The 21,784-nt window shown below is 32.9% G+C and overlaps 1 protein-coding gene and 1 non-coding gene across 5 annotated transcripts; both read left to right on the top strand.

Annotated features, from left to right (window-relative positions):
- The first annotated feature begins 162 nt into the window (after positions 1-162).
- LOC117327105 (protein FAM76B-like) lies at positions 163-14,409 on the top strand. Of its 4 annotated transcripts, none has more exons than XM_033883935.1 (10): positions 163-339; positions 1,405-1,469; positions 3,004-3,064; positions 4,034-4,189; positions 6,008-6,429; positions 6,878-6,970; positions 8,191-8,247; positions 11,153-11,339; positions 12,131-12,232; positions 13,015-14,409. In XM_033883935.1, exons 1-10 carry the CDS (start codon positions 259-261, stop codon positions 13,084-13,086), a joined length of 1,296 nt encoding a protein of 431 aa, XP_033739826.1. In that variant the 5' UTR covers positions 163-258; the 3' UTR covers positions 13,087-14,409. The 4 variants fall into 4 exon arrangements, with proteins under 4 accessions (XP_033739826.1, XP_033739825.1, XP_033739828.1 ...); XM_033883934.1 differs by having other exon boundaries at positions 11,150-11,339; XM_033883937.1 differs by lacking the exon at positions 8,191-8,247.
- Positions 14,410-20,664: 6,255 nt separating this feature from the next.
- On the top strand, positions 20,665-20,815 carry LOC117328571. The gene has a single exon (XR_004532989.1). It is a non-coding gene; the product is annotated as a U12 minor spliceosomal RNA (small nuclear RNA).
- Positions 20,816-21,784: the final 969 nt, after the last annotated feature.

The following is a 21,784-nucleotide window of genomic DNA, read 5'->3' as shown; positions in this document are numbered from 1 at the left end:
TGTTTGATTGGTCAATTTTGAAAGATATAATCAAAATTGAGATTAACGCTTTAGTTAAAAAAAACTAATTAAAATAACCAAAAAATCGTTATTAAAAGACAAAGAAATAAAAATTTAGTTTAAAAAAGGAAAATTCAAAGGTCTTCACAAAGACATGCGCAATTCAAATTTCCGGATGAACTCCACTTCCGCTGAAGCGAAGATATCTGTGAAATCGGTGATTTTCACAGAAAAAATCTCGTAAAATCTACACATAATATGGCAGCTTTGTTTGCATGTACAAAATGTCACACTAGACATCCATTTGAAGAATTATCTCAAGCCGAACAATTGTGTAAAGTAAGTTTAATGCCCAGCATCACTTGCTTGCATAGCAACATCAAGCAGTGAAGTTGACTTTGTCAAATGAAGCCCAAATAAGACAAGCTATGTTTGAAAAACAAAAGTTACTGAACACGTTTGAGTGTATCCATTTATTGAGTGACGAAATAATCAAAGTTTACTATTGAACAATCTTATACAAATAAGAGCAGCTACATATATACGTGTGAGAATCAGTGATCGATGTACAATTAATTTTCTTGAATCCTTTTCAAAAACAATTAGTCCCACAATGTTGAATTTAAGTATTTCCAGAAATTCTGTTGCTCTCATCAAATTTCTAAGAGTACAGGAAGTCTCATTAAAATTCTAAGAGTACAGGACTCTGGACCATGACTCGCACTCACATCTGGAGAATATATATGGAAAAAAAATAGTCAGAAATATGAAGTCTTTGTAGTGGAACTGGACCAGGTCGACCAGGTAGCTCAATCGGTAGAGCATCCAGCTACTGTTTGGAGGTCCCGGGTTCGCACCCCGGTCTGGCCGTGCATTTTTCCACTCTTACTACATCTTTATTTTTATGTAATTCTTCACTCGTCAGCTGGAAGGCCATGATAGCGAACGTAAATCCCTTAGACAAGTTATTCCAGTGTCTAATTTAATAATATAGGACTAGACATATCCCTGTGGACTGGCCGTTTAAAGATGTGGTCTCTTAAGGGGGAAGGGGTATCAATAACAAAAACTCCTTCAGAAATGATATGTATATAGGGCATACAGTATGGCTAATTCTCAATAAAAGGAACATTCCCTGTCCTCTTGATTTTTATAATGATGGAAAATACATTTAACCAAGATGATTCTCTTATGCTGAGGTTATCAGGAAATAAGAATAATGTTTATATCCTGTTTGTTTTGAATCCAGAGATTACATTTGAGAATTACTTCCTTTAAGAAACGTATATATAACATTAACATAATATCATGTGTTAAGCTTTAATGAACAATGTACATGTGACATAAAGGAGTAAGTTTGTGTATATACATTGTATCTGAGGTTTACTGTATTTTTTTTTACAGGAGTGCCGCAGCAATTTCCCAGTAGTGAAATGCACCTACTGTAGAGCCGAGTTTCAACAAGAAGAGTAAGATACAAGAATCCTTGTTTTGTGTCAAATATATGTCACAATTAACCTAAGATTAAGAGCTTGTATTTCAACAAACTATATATAGAAGTGGTAAAACATTGTTACAGATTAAAGGCGATAACATCAAATTTTATTATAAGTATCTTATAAAGCAGTCCAGATGGCAGGTGATCATGACTGGGACAGCTCCTACGTAACAGTCTTCTATGTACTGCTGTTGGGACAGCTGTAACAGCCTTCTGGGTACTGCTGTACAAAAATTTGGCACTTAACTATGTATAATAATCATTATAACTACCACAATTTATGTTGTTAGGACCAAAAAGAAGCTTAATTCTTTCTTGTCTAAACACAGAAACATTTTAACTATTGATCTAGGTCAAGTGCTTTAGGCCACTCAAATTGGATTAGTAGTTCATCAGATTTACCGCACACTTTGGATAGGAACACGAAAAAATAAAATGAAAATATTACCACTCCCGCTTTTCACAACGACCGTTCTACGAATCCAGATATACTTTTCAAAAGTTAATGTTCTCCTCAAATTGAATCATTCCTGCATTTGTAAACAAAGAGTGTAAACAAAGAGTACATAAATAAAGTGTTTAAATTACAGAGACTACATCAAAATACAAAAAAGTATATGTTTTTTCGGCAATGGAATGAAATAATTATAAAAATGGATGTTTAATATGCCCATGTTAGTGATTGGGAAATTAAGTGTTTGTCTCGTTCGTCTGACACTGCGTTAACACATGTTGACTTTTGTGTTTATGTTCACTTCTGACAAAGTTTTAAACACATCCGACTGAACTAAAACCTTGTTAAGCTGACAGTAATCATCCATCAGAACACGTAAGGAAAGTGTGAAGAATAGATATTTAATCCCACATTCTGGTAATGTGTGAAGAATGAATTTTTAATACCTCATTCTGTTAATGTGTGAAGAATAGATTTTTAATACCACATTCTGGTAATGTGTGAAGAATAGATTTTTAATACCACATTCTGGTAATGTGTGAAGAATAGATTTTTAATACCACATTCTGGTAATGTATTTTTTGGGTAAAAAACTTTCGACAAAGCTATTGAAATCCAGTTGAACTGAACTTGATTGAGTTACTCTTTTCCTCTATTTGAAAATATTCTGAGGTGAAAAACTAATTTGGATGGAAACGTCCTTATTTTATCAAAGCATCTCGTGGGGTCATGTTCATGTTTCACAAACATTCTTTAGTTTTAAATATTATAATACTAATGCAGCGAAGAACTTCTTATCAAGCTGGTGTGGCCTAATTAGATGCATATTTTTTTCTGGGGTCTGGGTTGCCCGAATGGGATATTTCAGTGATGAACTTTTAAAATTACCAGAGAGAATCTTAAATTCTAAAAATCTTATCCTGTTTTGGACCAATTTTCAGGTCAGATTATATTACTGACACAGAATATGATATTTTCAAGAGATATATATTTTAAGTGAACTTAACAGATAGCTAGGATTGAAAAATTATACGTATGATTTTCTTTTCAGCAAGAGCAATACCAACTCCATTTGTAAGAAGTGTGATCAGAATGTGAAAGTCCATGGAAAGGTTAGCAGCGCTGAGTTCTAATCCATATGTGATGTTTAAATGGTGTAAAATTATTTTTGAATTATCAGATATTTTAAAAATATTTTTAAGCTACATTCTTTTAGTCTTTCACTCCATAGATGTTGAGACTAGCAAGAACTGTGCTATATATATATTTATTACATAATGCATTTTATTTTCCTTAACTTTACACATAAGCTATATTTTGAACTATTTCATGGCTAAAATGACTATTGCACTGACACATGCAAACTGAATTTTTGTCCTACCCTTTCAAGCATCTAAGTCACTCAGATGCCAACACTGCCGACGACAGTCATGCTGACTTTTAGGCCTAAAGGAAAGTCAAGATGTCAGTGGTTCTAACTGTGATTTAATGATTATGTAATAAAGCAAGACTATTTGGTGTCTGTGCAATAGTCCATAATATTCAACGTCGACCCTGGTACTGGTAATCGACCATTGTTCTATTGCACAAGGCCAAAGGTCAATTACCAGTACCTCATGTCAAATATTCTGGACTATTGCACAGATACCCATGATATATTTGTTTGATATATATAATATACATATAACTTGATTGGCATATATTATTGAAATTCTGCAATTTGTATTGTAAATATGAATTTATATGTCTTTATTGGGCACTGAACAAGTATAAATGTCTTATGAAAAAAATGTCCTTTATGAAGAAATGAAATAGAAAGAATACATGTATTGAGAATATATGATATAATGTATGTTCATTGTTTTGGAAATGATCTGTTGAAATCTTGAGTTTTATTTTTCTTGACAGTACAAAATTCATAATTGTTTCTAAATATCAAACCTGAACAAATCATATTTCTTTTTGGGTAAGATATATAGGAATAAGGACAAATGTATGTCCTTAATGAATTGTATATTTTTGAAAATTTGATGAATATTCACATGTGATCATGATAAATGCTTTTTCTGTTATTTCTGTAGCCTTCGGTATGTGAATATTGCAATATTCTCGCTGCTTTCATCGGCAATAAGTGTCAGAGATGTGCCAATTCAGAACGAAGATGGGGTCCACCTTTAACATGTGAGCAGTGTAAACAGAAGTGTGCATTTGACCGCACAGATGGCACAAGGAAAAAGGTATTTTCCTCAGCTACACACCACATCAACTTTCTAGTGGACAATTATTTGTATTTGCATCCCAAAGGAATTCTAAAGTGCTCCGTCTCTATATTTTTGTGTAATTTTTGGTTTTGCAAGCGGCAAATATGAGGATGCTACAATAAACATTTTTTTTTTCAATTTTTGGTGTTTAAAATGAGATATATTTCAATATTGTGAAAGCCATATGATGAAGTTTTGAAGTCAGCAATGTATATACTGTTAGCGATGTAGTATCTTCAAAAAAATATATTGTATGTTTGCATGAAGACAAATCATCAAAGTCTCAACTGTTTAGTCTTCCTAATATCTATAGTTTGCACTTGGCAATTATTTGCCCCCTGAAAAATGTTACTTTAAAAACATTGGTATGTTTAAATACCTCTATGTAATAATGTAATTATGACAAATGCTATTGAATTAAAAACAGGTTATCAACTATTAGTTTAAATATATTTTATTGACATACAAAAATGACAAAGGGATTAGTCAGCAAGTTTTACCAACTTATAAACAACTTCTCCCATAATGATAACAAAATAATAAACAATAACATAGTCACATGACGGTACAGAGCAACCCGCTTATTTGCATACCCCTTTTTCCACGACAAAATATGCAAATAACCGGAGTATTCGTATAGGCGGAGTTGGGTTTTGGCCCCTCTTATACACCTGTAGATCGTCAGGTCGGTACTCAAAATGGGCGCTTTATGATTGTTTACGTTATTTGCATTAAATATATATTTAAAAAAAAACACATTATTTAAAATATAAGAGTAAATACGAAATACATGGGTTGTTTATTCTTTGTAAATGTACAAATATTTGCATACACTTCATCGTTTACTACTTGTCACTCCGAGTCTCTGGGTCCGATATCGGTCATACGCGTGTGGGTTGGCACTACGATGTACAATGTCATCGTTTCAATTAACATTCATTATCGTCTCGAGATGCGTTGTGTTCCTGCTATGAGTATAATAGTTGTTTGATCATAGATGATGAACTGCTGAAGCAATAGACTGTCTTAAATGACCGTGACATGTTATTGTCGTTTGGGTTTGTTTTGGAAAATGGCGCACACACACAAAGAGTTGTCGTTCATTACACATATGCCCCCACAATGCAACGCGCCTAGTAAACAATCATGGCGATCGCAACCTGCCTCAGCAAGTGTTCAAGTGCACAGAACACAGGTTTGGATCGATGCTATAATAAATAAACAAATCTCATCAAAAGATGAGGCATATACATATTTTATTCAGTAATTCTTCTGCACATTGCTACTGATATGGTCTGAATAATAACTTAATGTCGATATCGATGCATCGAACGTAACCTGTAATGACGAAGTGTGAACCAATGATAAGATAACGTTGTACATCGTGTCGAATCAATATGTAAGTTAAAACACATTTCATAAAACTTTTATTACGGGAAAATCACAAAAATACCCTAAAATCAATTGAAATTTTTCGATTTTTTGGAATTTTTATATGCATATAAGCGGGAGTTGGTGTTTTAGTCGATGCAAATATACGGGATTAAAATACAAAGATAAAGAAGGAAAAAATCGGGACCTGAGAATTTTATGCAAATAAGCGGGATATTCAAATAACCAATATGCAAATAAGTGGGCTCCTCTGTATATATAATATTCAAAAATGTGATAAAGAAACGAAAATATAATGATTGACATATCAAAGAGAGAAGTAGTAGAAAGTGGACTTTTGACGATATACTAAGTTTGACTGAAGTATGATTTATGACATCAGTTTTTGATAATATTTTTCAGGTTGATGGGAAGTTGTTGTGTTGGTTATGTACTCTTGCTTATAAACGAGCTTTAGCGAAGGCAAAACAACGGAAAGATGAGGATAGAAAAAATCTTGGATCTCTAAGGCCATCAAAAGAGAAACCGGATAAAGCCGAAAAGTTATTTGACAGTATTGTGGGTAAAAATAACAACAAGCAGGAAGACAGTTCAAAACATGACAGTGGCGGAAGTACCAGTAGCCGGCATAGCAATAGTAGTCAAGGGGACAGAGTGTCCAATGGGAGCGAGAAGGGTGTCTCCGATGGACAGGAAGGTGCTTCCTCAAAGGAAAAGGAACAAAGAGGTCACAAACATCACCACCACCATCATCATCATCACAAGCATTCAAGGTCCAAAGACCATCGCCGGTCTCATTCAACAAAATCAAAATCATCTCATAAGTAGGTGGCATCTTGTTTTAAGATATTATAAGTAAATGATATTATCACCATTTTTAAAATGCACTCTGTTCCTTGTGGAGCAAAATTAGTAAGATACAGGGTCACAGGTTTTAACCTTAATCAACCATTTTACCATAATAATATTATCTTTCATTAACAAAAATATATATTCCAAAATTTCTGGGGAAAAAAATAGACAATAAAAGAAAAAAAAGTAGATTACACATAAGGTATCAGGTATGTACATCTTTTATCTTATTTTATTTAAAAAAAAAAAAAAAAAATACAGAAAAATATTTAAGCAGCTACATGGTAAGTTATGATTCAGTTTCCTACGATTTATACCAAGGCATTCCTTGTAATGTTTGCCTGAAAAAAAGAATTTAGATGTTTTTTGTTGAATTCATGTCTTACAGGTTTTTCTGAAGTTAAATTTAATCTCCTTTAGATCCAGTCACTCAGACACATCATCTCAGACACCCCCCACAAAGAAAGCTCGTGTAGAGATCAGTAGTGCCAACGGAATGACACCAACAAAAAGGTAAATCCTGTTATAATCACCTGTCTGTGAAAAACAATAGGTTTTGTCAAAAGGACAATGTGAATATTTAGTATCAAGTAGTATTATATGTAGGTATTTCTAACATTTTGTATGCGAACTTCATGGAGATTGAAATACTAATTCTAATGAATGAGTGTGATATTACAGATAGTCTTCAAAACATTCAAATTATTTGTGAATCTATAACAAAGTTAGGTAAGATTAACACCCTGTTTTTGTAATAAATTAATATTCATGATGATGATGCCTCTAAATAATCTGTATGTCATTTATAAATAAAAGTGCTGCTTTCTGATTTGGGATCTATCCAAAATATTTAAACTTTAAGCATACGAAAAAAAAATAGCACAAAAGACTCTAAAATGTCTTGTGATGGACCTTACTGATATCATTAAATGTGAAGAAAGACTCCAACGTCTGCTCCCCTTCTTCAGTAAGTGTACTAAGAGATAACTAAGAGAAGGCACTCTCCGGTTTTAACAGCCTACAAAGCATGGCAAAGAGTTTTAATAAAAAGAAAGAAAGAAAGAAAAAACAAAAATAAAATACTGTTAAAGACATAATTTGATATATAGGGCAATTATTAGAAACCAGCAGGTCAACAGTAAAGAATATTAAATATTGTTTGTTTACGATACTAGAGGATAATCTCTTGGAAAACCTGGGCCATTTTTTTGTTTATCGCGGTCCATTTGGTTGGACTGGACCAGAGTCGTTAGTTTATGATATTAGGACGGACCTGGTGATTTTAGGTTGTTGTCAGATGAGCCTTGATAAAGACTTTAAATGTCTGTATTAACATCTGCAGGTCCGTCAAGATATATGCCTGAAATACTCCATTTAAAAACAGACAAACTGGTTTGACCACATAAATGAACAATTCTGTGACAATGCGTTTGCCTGTTCCTGTCTTAAAGCATGCTCCGTTTTATGTATTTTTCTGTGTATTAATATATAATTTATTTTATTGCAAGTATAAAGTGCCTGTAAGATGTTTGGCCTGTTTTCAAGAGTTTTGACGTCCACAAACAAATCATGATTGCCGATATTGATTTGTTTAAAAGTAACCCTTGTCATTCTTAGGATGCCTGTGTATATACTGGGCTCTACCTGTGTGTTGTCTGCCCTTGGTCACTGTAGTGGTCTCGATTTATTCTTCCTGTCTGGGTGTGTAAACTTGATATAATCTGTTGTTGCAGAGAAGATCTTGAAGTGTCAAACCTCACCGAGAAGAGCCGATACTCGTTCTTAAGAGAGTAAGCCATCTCAGAAATCTTAAAAAAAAAGTAGCAAACAAAAACTGGAAGGGGCTTGTTCAAACGTTTTATTTTTAACTAGATGTATACGTCATTCCTCAGACTGACAGTGGGTTTTGGAATTTTAAGCACATTTAGTGTGCGGTAGAGAGAAACTTTACCTTGACATCATCTTTTGCTTACATAACAAGTTTAAAATACAACTATTTTCTTTTGAAGAGTATTTGTATTTAAATTTGACTGATTTTGTTGGTTTGATGTTGCTTCATTGAGCTTATAATTTCCACACCTTGGCCAAAGAGCTCTTGTTCCGTGCCTGCTTTCACTTCCATCCCATTTCAGCACTGATATACCTTTCCCCAATACTGTCTGGTTCTGTGCCTCCTACCCAACCCGATCCCCCTGCTGTCTGTGTTGGTGCCATTTCTTCAAAGCATGTGAGTGCAGTTGTCAATCAGGTTTGACATGTTGAGCATGTACTGCATGTTGTTAAGGTGTTAATTTACATATTTTTACAACAGTAAGTGTGAGTTTTAGTAATCGCCAGTGTTTGTGCCCCGGTGTGCAGGTTGGTGTGGGTAAAACTCCAAGTCTCATTCATGTGGAAATCTGCGTATCAGGGCTGTAAAATTACTGTATTGGTGTTGTAGATTTCAGGACAGGTCCGTGTGAGAATATCTTATGTTTGCTATTCCCTGAAAGTTGTCTATATCTATGAATGATAAAGATAACGAAGTGTTAGAGATACATAAACTATTGTCAATTAAACCAGAACCTATATAGAAATTCTATAATACATTAAACATCTATCACAGCATAGACTGTTAAGATGTCTCAAAATAACAAGTAGGTTAAAGTGATATCTTTAATATTTTTGATAGAAGTGATATTTTGATAGATTGTTTCACATATATACAGATGGTCTTTTATGGAGGTGGTCTCTTTCAAGAGGTGATCCCAGAATATGGATGATCTCTTAACATATGTGGTCTCGTTAAAAGGTGATCTTTGAATATAGATGATCTCTTAACATGTGTAGTCTCCTTAAAGAGATGATCTCTGAATATGGATGATCTCTTAACATATGTGGTCTCCGTAAAAAAATTATCTCCAGGGCTTTTTCTCACTGGTTTGGGAAGGGTCCTTTTTGTCCCATTTTGGGAAGAAAATTGGAGAATTGGGAAAGATTTTTTCAGGAGTAAACTGCAAATTTTGGGAATTTGGCGAAAAAATGAAATAATTCCAATTGCCGTGAATTGGGAATGGGGCCCAATAACGGCCCCAGAAAGCCCTCAGAAAAAGCCCTGATCTCTGAATATAGATGATCTCTTAACATATGTAGTCTCCTAAAGAGATGATCTCTGAATATAGATCTCTTAACATATGTGGTCTCTTAAAAGAGGTGACCTCTTTATAGAAGTTGAGTTGCTGTATTAAAAAGGTTTCACTATGTAATGTACATGTAAACATTTAAATGGTGTTGACTGATATACTGTATCATGTTTGTCTGTTTATAAGCAGACAACTATATGTGGACTTTCATTGTGTATGTTGTACATTCTTAACACAATTCAGTTGAAATGTGTATCTGTTTCAGTGCCGTGAAGAAGTTAACCTTTAACTAAGCCCAGTCGTTGAATGTTTTGTTCACACAACACAGGGAAGCCTGCTTAATGTAGATCCCCTAGTATTCTGTCATTCTTTCTTCTAAATAGTCTTAAATGAAATCCAACTTTATATAAAACCTGTTATCTAAACTCCTCTCCGATCCTGCAATTTTTCATATTTCTTTGTTTTTTTCATACTCTAAAATAAATAGCTAGGGTATCGTTATATTAAATCAGTTTCACTATAAAAGTTGCATTGATATTTTACTAAAGCTTCTTTGAAACATGTTCATATTTTTCCTACTCTGCCCATATTAAAATGTATTATCATATAAATTAATGTAGGGAAGAATTTGAATTTATTCAATGAAAAGTAAAATTATTTTCAGTCTACTTTCAACAATTGTAACCTAGTGTCTCACTAGTCTTCTGCATCTAGAACAAGCCAGGCAAACTGTTCTTAATGTAATATTAAATGTTGACATCATCAAATTGTTTTTTTTTGAGTTTTTTTTTCTCCAAAATAGATGTTTGCATTCTTTAAACTGTATATCCTTTCAAAATGTGAAACCCTGATATTTCACAAACCATTTCTGCACCTTAGAGCAAGCCAGTCAACTTGCTGCACTTGCATATCTATACAATATTGCTGTGAAGTGTTTAAAGTACGTTGTCTACAGTGTAAAATATGTGACATAGTGTATAATCAGTCTGATTAAAATCTTCTGTTCATATCTTGTACTATGTGTTGTACAAACCATGAACATGAGATGATATGTACTGTGTGTTTGTACAAGCCATGAACATACGATTTGTACTATGTGTTGTACAAACCATGAACAGATGAGTTGAACTATGTGTTGTACAAGCCATTAACAGATGATTTGTACTATGTGTTGTACAAGCCATGAACAGAAGATTTGTACTGTGTTGTACAAGCCATGAACAGTTGATTTTAATCAGATTGAAATATATTAAGGAAAAAATGACTGTTACTAACTACATGATAAATTACTTTACTGTTTGGTGTACATAATGTTTTGCAAATTCTGTAGAGTTTGTTTGAAAATGCCTGAATTCTGAAGTGATAGAATGATATTTCAAATTTTTTGATAATCATCAATGGAATTTGTATCTGTGAAAGACTTCAGTTGTCTCAAAAATTAAAATTGAAGCGACAAAAAGCGCACAAGAATTTCCAGGAGAAATTTTGCTGTTATATCATAAAATCTTTTTATAGAAAATGATGTATTTTGTTGTTGTGATTATTTCTGGTCTATTCCTGTTTGTTATAGCAGTAGTAGTTTCTCCATGAGCCTTTCGTCGAGTCTGTCCATGCTGAATGCCAGTAGTGCCACAGATAAAGTAGACGACCCCCACAGCTCCGAGCATCTCATCGCCCTGCAACAACTACAGGACCAACTGGATGCAACGCGTAAACAACTTCAGGCCAAGGATCAGCAACTCCTCGAGAAGGACAAACAGGTACTTGGTCACCAGATCCTACGTGTAATCCACACCTGTTTCACCTTACCGTTATTAGTTTGATAAAACAGGCTTCATATATTTTGTAATGATTTCACTTATCATTCGTCTGAATACTAGTTTTAAAGGACCTCGTACGACAGCAGGGGGAATTTTCTGTAACTTTCTGTGATTGGTTTGGTCCTAGGGCACTTTATGACAAACTCTGCAAAGTTTTATGTAGTTTGATCAAATAAAGGATTTCAGTATCTGGTTCATAGCTTTTAAGAAAGAAAGGATGATAAACACTTTCAAAAGAGTTATTAATCATGTTGCATTATAAGGTCGGGAGCCAGTATTATTTTAAAAAATAACAGTTTTGCTGTAATTATGAATTTAGCTCTTCAGGAAACATTATTGGTGCATACTGCTTTGTTGTGGTTGGACATCCCATTAAACTGTGAATCATTGGTTTTCATTGGTTTTCTTCCCTTACAGATAAAATGTGAATCATAGGTTTATCCTCAGTTACAGATAAAATGTGAATCATTAGTTATTCAGTTATAGATAAAATGTGAATCATTAGTTATCTTCAGTTATAGATAAAATGTGAATCATTGGTTATCTTCAAAAACAGATAAAATGTGAATCATTGGTTATCTTCAGTTACAGATAAAATGTGAATCATTGGTTATCTTCAGTTATAGATAAAATGTGAATCATTGGTTATCTTCAGTTATAGATAAAATGTGAATCATTGGTTATCTTCAGTTATAGATAAAATGTGAATCATTGGTTTTCTTCAATTACAGATAAATGAACTCAAAGCCCAGGCTTACGAGGCAGAGAAGGAGTCCAGACTGAAGATTCAGACCATCCACAAACACCATGCTGGCACACTGGAGTCACTCACGGTATTTAGAAATCCACTATATCTCTAACTAAGTCTGAAGGAGTACGCTTTCTTATTAATATATATACATTGTATATTAAAAACCCAAGAAAACTAGGCCCTTCTTAGCAGCAATAATATAGCTCAGGACAACAGATGGACAATTTAACAGATGGTCATCGTCAGAGTTACCATTCCCTTCCATTAATGGTAGTTTTGTAAAACAATGAACCACGAAAATGCTATAAATAGCAGATGTCATGTAACTTTGCAGTAATATTTGGTATAGTTAAACATTTCTAATGCTATTTAGCAATGTTTTAGCCTACCGTCATATCTTTATTCACACATTCAAATTTTATACTCCTTGGTGTTGTCTCAGTAATCTGTCATGATACTTCTCAGAGAACTCTAGTGAGGATGAGGATCCTAATATGGTATACGTATAATTTCTGAATTTCAGAATGTTTGACCTTGCTCATCGAGATATATAGCTCTGAATCTGTTTATCTGTTGAAATCTCACAGGAAATCTCATTAGCATCAATTTATTTTGATTGCCTTAGGGCGATTCCATTAAAATATCTACCTGACTCCAGGACTCTACAATAAATCACTTCTATCCCTGGTTGGATTACCTTCCTATTACCTCTATGTAATTTATTAAATAAATTCTATGGGTGGTACCCCTTAACCAAACCTGGAGTCCTGGGGTGGGGTAGATGTTTTACTGCAAAAACCCTTATAAGTAAATTGGCCTTTACTCTATCAGATATACTCTAAAACCTTTTTTGTTTATTTGCAGGGCAAGAACGCAGAACTAATGAAACAAATTAAAGAAATGAAACCTGCCAAAGGGAAGAATATACGCTCCTGATTAGAAGAGAGTTCTAGGAAGGGAGATAATTTACTGCGGAAGCAAAAGATCTGTACAAAGAGTATATACATATTAACACCACCCTGTAATTGTGAAGACCTCTTTTTCCTCCTTAACATATTTGTTTTAAATCCCAGTATTCCATTATTGTGCTAAAGCTTGCAGTACAGAACCAGGGACACGGTGCCATGATGAATGAATTGGACTTTGAAAGCAAGATGAACAAAAAAGACGGTTCATGCAGCCCTGGTCATTTTGGAATGTGTATGCTTTGATATCCAGTTCTTATCAAATTATTTGTTGGTCATTTGTTACAGTTTGGCCAAACTAAAGGATACAAAGGGCTTCACCAATCCTTGACCAGATCCTTTAACCAAGAAACTAACATATTTTCTTTTATTAGGAAGACAAAATAAAAATAGCATCCATCACATATTTCTTTTCACAAACTCAAAGGTATTATGAAAGATGAAAAATGTAAAATTCTTTGAATTTGATTAGTAAATGCCCAATTTGGATATTTTTTTCTTGATCTACAAATTCTAAAGAAAGCGGATGTTGCAAGTATTTTTTATTTGAAATGTGTATATTATATAATTATCATAAATAGTACTAGTATTATCATGTAATGTTTTTTTCGTATCGTTTATAATTGATGATGTAAGATCTCAGCGATATAGGTAATTATGGGAGGTTGTATCACGTTTATAGTATTTTATTATAATGCATAATGTTAACCTTTTTATTGTGTATGCCCTGGCAATAGAAACATGATGACGTCAAAAGTTCACACCATATATAGACATGGTAATATTTTTCATACCAATAAAAAATTTCATAAAAATTACTCAGTACATACTTAGATATACTTCTGATACTCGGAACATTCTGTCACTGTTTAAAGGCGGCCTTTTCCGGGGGAAGAAAAGAGGACATATTTCAAAATGTGATGAAAGTCTCTATGCTCCTGTAGTCCACAATGTGAACATGTAGAAGGTGGCAAGAAAAAATTTTTGATTTGTCCAAGAAGTAAATTATAGTGAAAGTTTCACATTAAACTGTTAATGAAAGAACCTTTGTTCCAATTACAATGAACTGTTTCCGTAACATGAAAAACATATGTGCCATAGTATAAATGGAAAAGAGTTTTTAGAAACTCTTTAAAGGTGTGTACTTGGTACTGAAAATTTCTTCTCTTTAAAATTATTTGATATTACACATTTGCAATTGTGGATAATTCAAACCATCTGTTTACAGTAGAAGTGAAATCTTGGCACATAATGATACTTTGAGGTTCAGATGATTTACAGATTATTTAGTGTCCAAGTACAGTGGAACTTCGTTAACTCGAAGTCGACGGGACCACGAAAAAACTTCGAGTTATCCGAGTGTTCGAATTAAGCGAGTTATCGTTTTTGGTGAAAAGTTTGGTCAATATTTGTCAACATTATATAATCATTATAACTTCGCTCTGTCGCTCATCAGTTTAGTGTGAAGACTGGTCAATGCATGTAAATATATATGTAATGTTTCGTTATGTCACTTGTTATTTGGTGTAGTTTTGCCGATATACAGTCACGATAAAGTTTCTTTCACTTAGTCATTTCAATAACGATCTGATGTGCAAGTCATGTTTGCAAAAGGTAAACGATAAAACGGAATTCGACAAAATAACAAGTTATTAATGTCAAAACAAATAACCGTTTAAGTTTAACACAGATTGCATACAAAACGTAACAGAACCATTACCTTTTATTGGACATATATAAAATACTGTTTGATCGGCCTACTTACTTTTTATTGATAACCACGCCATTTCCATGTGTATTAGCACCGGAAGTTGGGCTGCGCATGTGCGTATAAAATGTTACTGTAACTGAGTTGGCGTTTTATCCGATTTAATAGACAGCACTGACCGTTACAGTTGTACTCTGAACACCTCGGCAGTAATTACGCTATTGTTTCAGCAGTTTAAAGATTTAATAGGCGCCGGTGACTGTGTCATTTCTACACCTGTAAAAACATCAGCCGGGTAGATCTACCGGTGTGTCAGAGATTAGTTCCGCTTGAGCGAACGGGTAGATGAGTTGTTGACTATCGTGTGTACTGATATCGGCGACCGCCTTGGGAAATTACCTGATGTAAGTAAAGCAGTACTTTTTATCACCAAGACTTGTTGTTAAAAGATTCAACCGACAATTTCTTTTATGAATTTATGAAACACTTATAATAGCATGTAGGTTAGTAGTGCCGATATGTTCAGTATTACAAACGGAATTTAGCTCTTAAAAAATGTCGGTGTTTGCCACCAATCGACGAAAATTATACTTCGAGTTATTCGAACATTTCAAGTAGGATTTTTATTGTTGGGACCAAATTTTTACTTCGTATTATCCGAGTTTTTCGAGTTATCCGAATTCGAATTATCCGAGTTTTTTTTAAATAAGATAAAGAGAGAATTCGGCCGGGACCGGCGAGGTACTTCGAGTTAAGCGGGGTATTCGAGTTATCCGAGTTCGAGTTAACGAAGTTCCACTGTATGTTGAAATATAATGGAGATTTGTGATTAGAATATTTATATTTAAGAAAAAAAATGTATCAGTAATTTTAGTCTCTCCCTCTTGTACAGTTCATTTATTATTTAATTTGAAATGCAGTGTAGAATTGCTGGAGGTATATGATTATTTTATATGGTACTATACTGTTGTAACTGGATCCTAATGGAGTTTCTGCCCGTTTTTAATGTCGTAAGTTATTTTACAAATGTATGAAAATCATTCAGGTATGTTTTTAATAATATAAATCAATATTTAAAGTTTTAAAGTTGAAAAAGTTTTTATTCAATATGCTTTTGTTATGTCCTTGAAAATAAATTAAATCACTGCCAAGTTAAAGTGGATGTCAGGTAATTTATTAATTTATTAATGGGGGTCATGTGGTTTGAAAGAGTATGTCTAAATAAAAGGGTGGCACTCTGACCCAGGTCAAGCACTATACACAAATTTTATTCAAATTATTGCAGCTGCAAAATGTTCTCATCAAAAGAAACAATCTTTTTTTTCCTTTTTTTTTTTTTTTGACAACATTAACATAGGAACATAGGGGGTGGGTTTTCCCCAAATATGGGCCAAGGCAATGAAAATGTGGAAAATAGGGGGTGGGCATATTCTCGATCAAGGGCTTATAACTGCTAAAATATGGTAATTGATACGATGCATGGTACATAATTGTGCACAGTGCATTGATATACAAGAGATACATTGGCAATTATCAGTTGCTGATGAAACTCTTCAGTGGGCGATCTCTCCCCTCATGACAACTTTTGACAGAAATTAATATCCATAGAATACATTCAGCTACTTGCTTGAAAATTTCTGTTAAAATAAATTCAATGGAAAGCTCACAAACAGAATTTGTAGCAATGTATGCTCGGCAATATCATGGCATACATTTTGTGCTGCTTACTAATACTTAGAGACAGAGGTGGCTGAGTGGTTGAGATGTCTCGACACTAGCCCTCCACCTCTGGGTTGCGAGTTCGAATCCTATGTGGGGCAGTTGCCAGGTACTGTCCGTAGGCAGGGGTTTTTCCCCGGGCACCTCCAAAACCTGGCACGTCCTAAAATGACCCTGGCTGTTAATAGGACGTTTAACAAAACAAAGCAATTATACTCCAATAAGATTTAATGACAGTGTGTGACAGAGGTCTCTGTGCTTCCATACAATAGAAACTATCCACAATACACATTTGGAAGGTTGGTCCATGATGATTATATTCTTGTTCATTTGAATTGTCATCACGTTTACAGTCCACTGACTTCCTACAGTTACTACGGATTAGATATAGGTTTTAACTACCTCTGATGAATTTGTGTTTTAACATTTTATTACCGATACATATTATAAAATTATTGTTCAGAATTTCATCTTAGAATTTTTAATTAATTTTTAAATTAAATTCATTTTCATTTAAATGTTGGTTAATAGCATTTAAACCAACAATACAAACTGACCGTCGTGAACAACATGTAACACGTGTTAAATCTTATATGTGTCTTTAAAGTTTGTGTGTTATGGGTTTTTTTAACAGCATGCAGATAAGCTGTGGTACCTACTTTAACATGATGGAGAAATTTTTAAAGTGTATCATAAAAAAGTCACGGATATAAAAGACCAATCATGAACATAAATTTTTAAAAATGTACATACGAAAAATTTCACATAACTTATTTAGCAGTGATGTACAAAACAGGAACCGTATATGTTGTGCCCCATGTTGATGTCTCTGCCACCCATTATGTTTAATATTTAAGAAGTTTGAGGAGGGGGACATGTTTTGTACATACCAGTATTTTAATGTATTCATGTAAATAAGAGTTTGATATTTGAAGAATTGTCAGTTCGCCTATAAAGTGTAAATGGCATATCATTACAAGTGATCCCATAATGTTGTTTTAATTATTACAATTTCAGATCCACTTTTTTTTTGTATTTTATTAAACAGTTGGAAATTAGACATTTAACAATTTAGCAGTACAGGAAACAATATTACTTAGAGTGTGTAGGATTTAGAGTGTTCTGTCACACTTCAAAAACTTGTACTTAATACATGTATAAGGATACACATTTTGTATATGAATTTTCTGTACATCAAAGACAATGGTATTTACATTTGTATGTTTGCATGTTGTTACGTTGTAATCATCATTATCAGGGCAATTTTACGATTACTTGTACAGTGTACCTTGTATTTCAAAAATTCATATATATGTGAAATGACAAGTATTGTATCAAGTTGTTTGTTATAAAACAGAAGAAAAGTTCATATCAATGTTAAAATGTGGTGAAATTTCCCTCTGTAATTAGAAAAATAAATTTAAAAATAATTATTTTCAGGTCCCACTTTAATGATAAATCATAATCAATTTATTTCTTGCCATGACTATTTTCACAAGAGTTAAAGACCTGGATTTAAATTTTCAAAAGGCATTAGAAACGCAATAGTTGCTTGTTGTGTTTTTTCTTTGTTGACATTTCAATAAGAAATATTTTATTCTTGTGTAATATTTATACCCAAAATAATCCTCATTGTATGTGAACTTTATTTAATATATTGTCTCACTAGAAATTATTTATTATTTTGCACACAGCACTGAAATATTTATGGTAGAAAGGTGGCAAAGTATTACATTTGTCTCAAAATATGTAACAGCTTTCATTTTGAATTGAAAGGAAAATTTTCTTTTTACATATATGTACATGTATGTGGAAACTTTCATGAATATTCTGGTATCATCTTAATTAAAACTATACATGATAAATAAATTAAAATACAATTAATTAAAAGCCCAAAATAAATGATATTTACCTAACCCCTGTGAAGAACAATTGATTCGTTTGAAAAAAAAAATGATATCGATGTCATTTATTTTTTGATGATGATTATTTCAAGTACAAGTGACTGTGACGTAACAAATCATTAAAAAGAAATTCTGAAAAAAAAAAGAAGAAAAAATCATCTCAACAGGTAAACCAAAATAATGACAGCATTTTAGCCATTTACATAAATTTACAAAATAAGCATAAAATCATTGTTGGATTGATGATAGTCTTCCTAGTAAAGTAACTGATATTTCCATCACTATACATTTAATCCAGCTGTCAGAGATTTAAAAACATTTGATTTTACTGTTAGATTTTTAATGTTTCATTTTATATGTATTTTATTAAGAGATATTATCTTCACTGAAATCAACCAGAATCACTGAGTTACAGCCAGAATTCCTTTAAGAAAAACTTTATTATTACGTATATATTGTATTTCATATATATGTAACTGCGTGTTTTTTTTTTTTTTTTTTATTGTGCCCGAGTCAGATGCTGAAATGCTTGACAGCTACCTGGTAGTTTGTTGATAAAGCTTTTTCCAAACTTTCGGATTTAAATTTAATTCTTACGTAATTAAAAACTCAAAAACATTAACTCAAAGATCTGTTCAGATTTTTTCAATGAAATCATCAAGCTTGCCCCAGGACTCCCAATTTTTCTTATTAAGAGATATCTCCCATTTCATTTTCTTTGAAATACTATGAGACCTAATGAAGAATTGATTAATTTGTGAATGATGGAGATGAACGATTTCACTGGTATATCAGAAATGTCTCTTGGTGTTACATCCAACTATTTTATAAAAGTGCTATAGTAACAGAGTATTTATTACTTCATCTAGCTTATATTATTTTGCACAACAGAAGGACGTTGTTAAAATAAATGTTTTAAATTTCCAGGATTTTCCCTTAGGAAAATTTGATTTTTTTTTCTTAAATAATTGCAATAGAATTTGAAATCATAATTATGAACTAGCTGCAATATACCACTTGGCTTGGGAGAACATCTCTTTAGCTCAATCGGTTTCCATAAGACTAGTTAACCAATCCATAATGGAGGCATTGAAATAAATTTAATTCATCATGCTCTTTGTTACATTTATAAACATATATATTTAGGTTTTTTTTTCTCATATCATGGTAGTCTTGGATACAATTGTAATAGTAGTTTGTTTGATATCTGAAATGTGGCATTCTTTAAGAGAACATTCATTGATACTAAGAAATTAGTTTGTCAAATAGTTTGACTAAATCCACTTCATATGTATGTGTTCATGACAGAACCATCTATTTCATAGTATTTTTGTCAAAGTTTTAATTTCATTTACATCCAAAACTCTGTTGTACTGAATATTTATCTTATTAAGTAAATTAATATTTGTACAATAATGATTGTGTATACATTTGTTAGTGTAGCTGAATTAAAAAAAAAAGCATAATATTGAAATGTGTTTGTTATTTATATGCAACAGATTTTTAATTCACAGTAATTGGTTAAGTGACATTCTGAGATCGAAAGCGTATAGGGATATAGAATTATTGCTATTCATTTTTTTTCATTAGCACATCCAAGATGGCGCTGGAATAAAAAAAAAACCATCATGACATTGTTGTCGCTCTGAAGACAAACATGAAAACAAAATGGAGATGCTTGAGATTAAGGTTTTACAATGGTCAGAGTTTTGAGAAATATTGGATGTTGAATGATCTTAACCTATTTACAAAGTCATAATTAAGTACTGAATGAGTTAGCCATATTGGTCCCTTGTTTTTTATCAATTCATCAAATACGTTATGCATTATACTATCCAGTGTTGAATTTCACAAAATCAAATCAAATGAATTTCATTCAAAATTCAGTCACATATTTCAATTAAAAAAATCGGAATTACCTCCCTTGCACCAAGAAAACTTGTGTCAACTGTTACCAAAAATGAGTTACTTCCCTTTTTAAAATGACTGTAAAAATTACTGAATTTCGTTATCCGATTGTGTACCTTTTGTATTTATCGTTAAAATATTTTATTAAGAATTGATATTTCAAATTTATCCTAAAGAATGTATAAATACTCGTGCTTGTTAATCAAATTTAAAGGAATATTTACTTAAAACTTCCGAAACATGCAAATTATACTTCTCTCTTCTTGGTATTTAAAATTGCATATAAACAAAATATTCCTCTCAATTCGTTATGCCTTAAACTAATGAGTAAGGAAAATAATGAGCCTGGGTAGCTACAGGCTCCCAAGTTTCATCTTGGAATAATTTCTTCATGGGGTACAGGACACCCCCTGGTGACCTGCTTACTTTTGCAGGATGCCTGGGTTGTAGTGGACTGCCCTGCCCAAAATAATCAATAAAGAAGAAAATCGGATAAAGGTTAGAGAACAGTGTTGTAATCAAATGTTTTTTTCTTGCTTTAATAATGACGAAATGAAAGTGAGTGGGGAATTCAACGAAAGCCATGACAAAAACCAGGGACGTATGGTAAGTATGTATGATAATTTGAATCGTGCGTGAAAATAGATTAATGAAATTAATAGAAGAGGTATTTACTTAGAAAGTGAAAAATACCGACAGAAATGTAGGACTGATCCTAAACAACTTTTACTAGAATAGTGTAGCTGTACAATATTTAGTTACAACCCCGAGGGGGTTGAGGATCATCCGTGTGTGTATTTAAGGTGAAGTAAGCTTTTTTCACGAGAGGTTATCTAGGAGACCGAAGAACTCCATTAGAAATCAAGCTGCAAGCAACTTGCCAGACCTGGCTCGTCCTATGCAACTTACCAGACAGTTTTGTTTTGTTTGTTTGTTGTTGCTTTTTTGCTGTTTATTTTTTGTTTGTTTGTTTGGGGTTTTTTTTGTTTCAACGTTGCAATACAACAGTACGTAAACTAAAACATTAGGGAAGTCTAACATAACATTCGTTTATATATAAAACTTCCCCAACATTGTAGAAGTTATCCGGGCGAGATGTCACAGCGTCTTCAGAGTACTCGGACGACAAACAGAACAGGAATTCATATTAACGATGATATAATATTTGTATGCCGACTACAGAATTTAATGTCCATTAATATTAATAAAAGGAAAACTGCAGGATCACAGAATGTAAGAAGGATGGGCAACATGATTCCAACTTAGTACACGGAACACGTTAAGCTATTTCATTTAGTAATACGGTTTTATGTCGGCCAGGATAAATTTTATATCAATATTATTCGGCTTACATGTACTTATTTTCCGAGGTTTGTATATTGAAAATTATGCCAGCTTATATAGACGTCTCTGCTTATATTGAAGCTTAG

Source organism: Pecten maximus, chromosome 5 (assembly GCF_902652985.1).
Source record: "Pecten maximus chromosome 5, xPecMax1.1, whole genome shotgun sequence".
Lineage (NCBI taxonomy): Eukaryota > Metazoa > Mollusca > Bivalvia > Pectinida > Pectinidae > Pecten > Pecten maximus.
Note: the sequence above shows the minus strand (reverse complement) of the source record. Positions and strands in the feature narration are given on the sequence as shown.

Bases quoted from the DNA above. Each gene is read 5' to 3' on its own strand.
- LOC117327105 (XM_033883934.1), top strand. From the start codon at position 259: ATGGCAGCTTTGTTTGCATGTACAAAATGTCACACTAGACATCCATTT. The intron at 1,470-3,003 runs GTAAGATACAAG...TTTTCTTTTCAG, and splicing joins GCCGAGTTTCAACAAGAAGA to CAAGAGCAATACCAACTCCA. The intron at 12,233-13,014 runs GTATTTAGAAAT...GTTTATTTGCAG, and splicing joins GCACACTGGAGTCACTCACG to GGCAAGAACGCAGAACTAAT.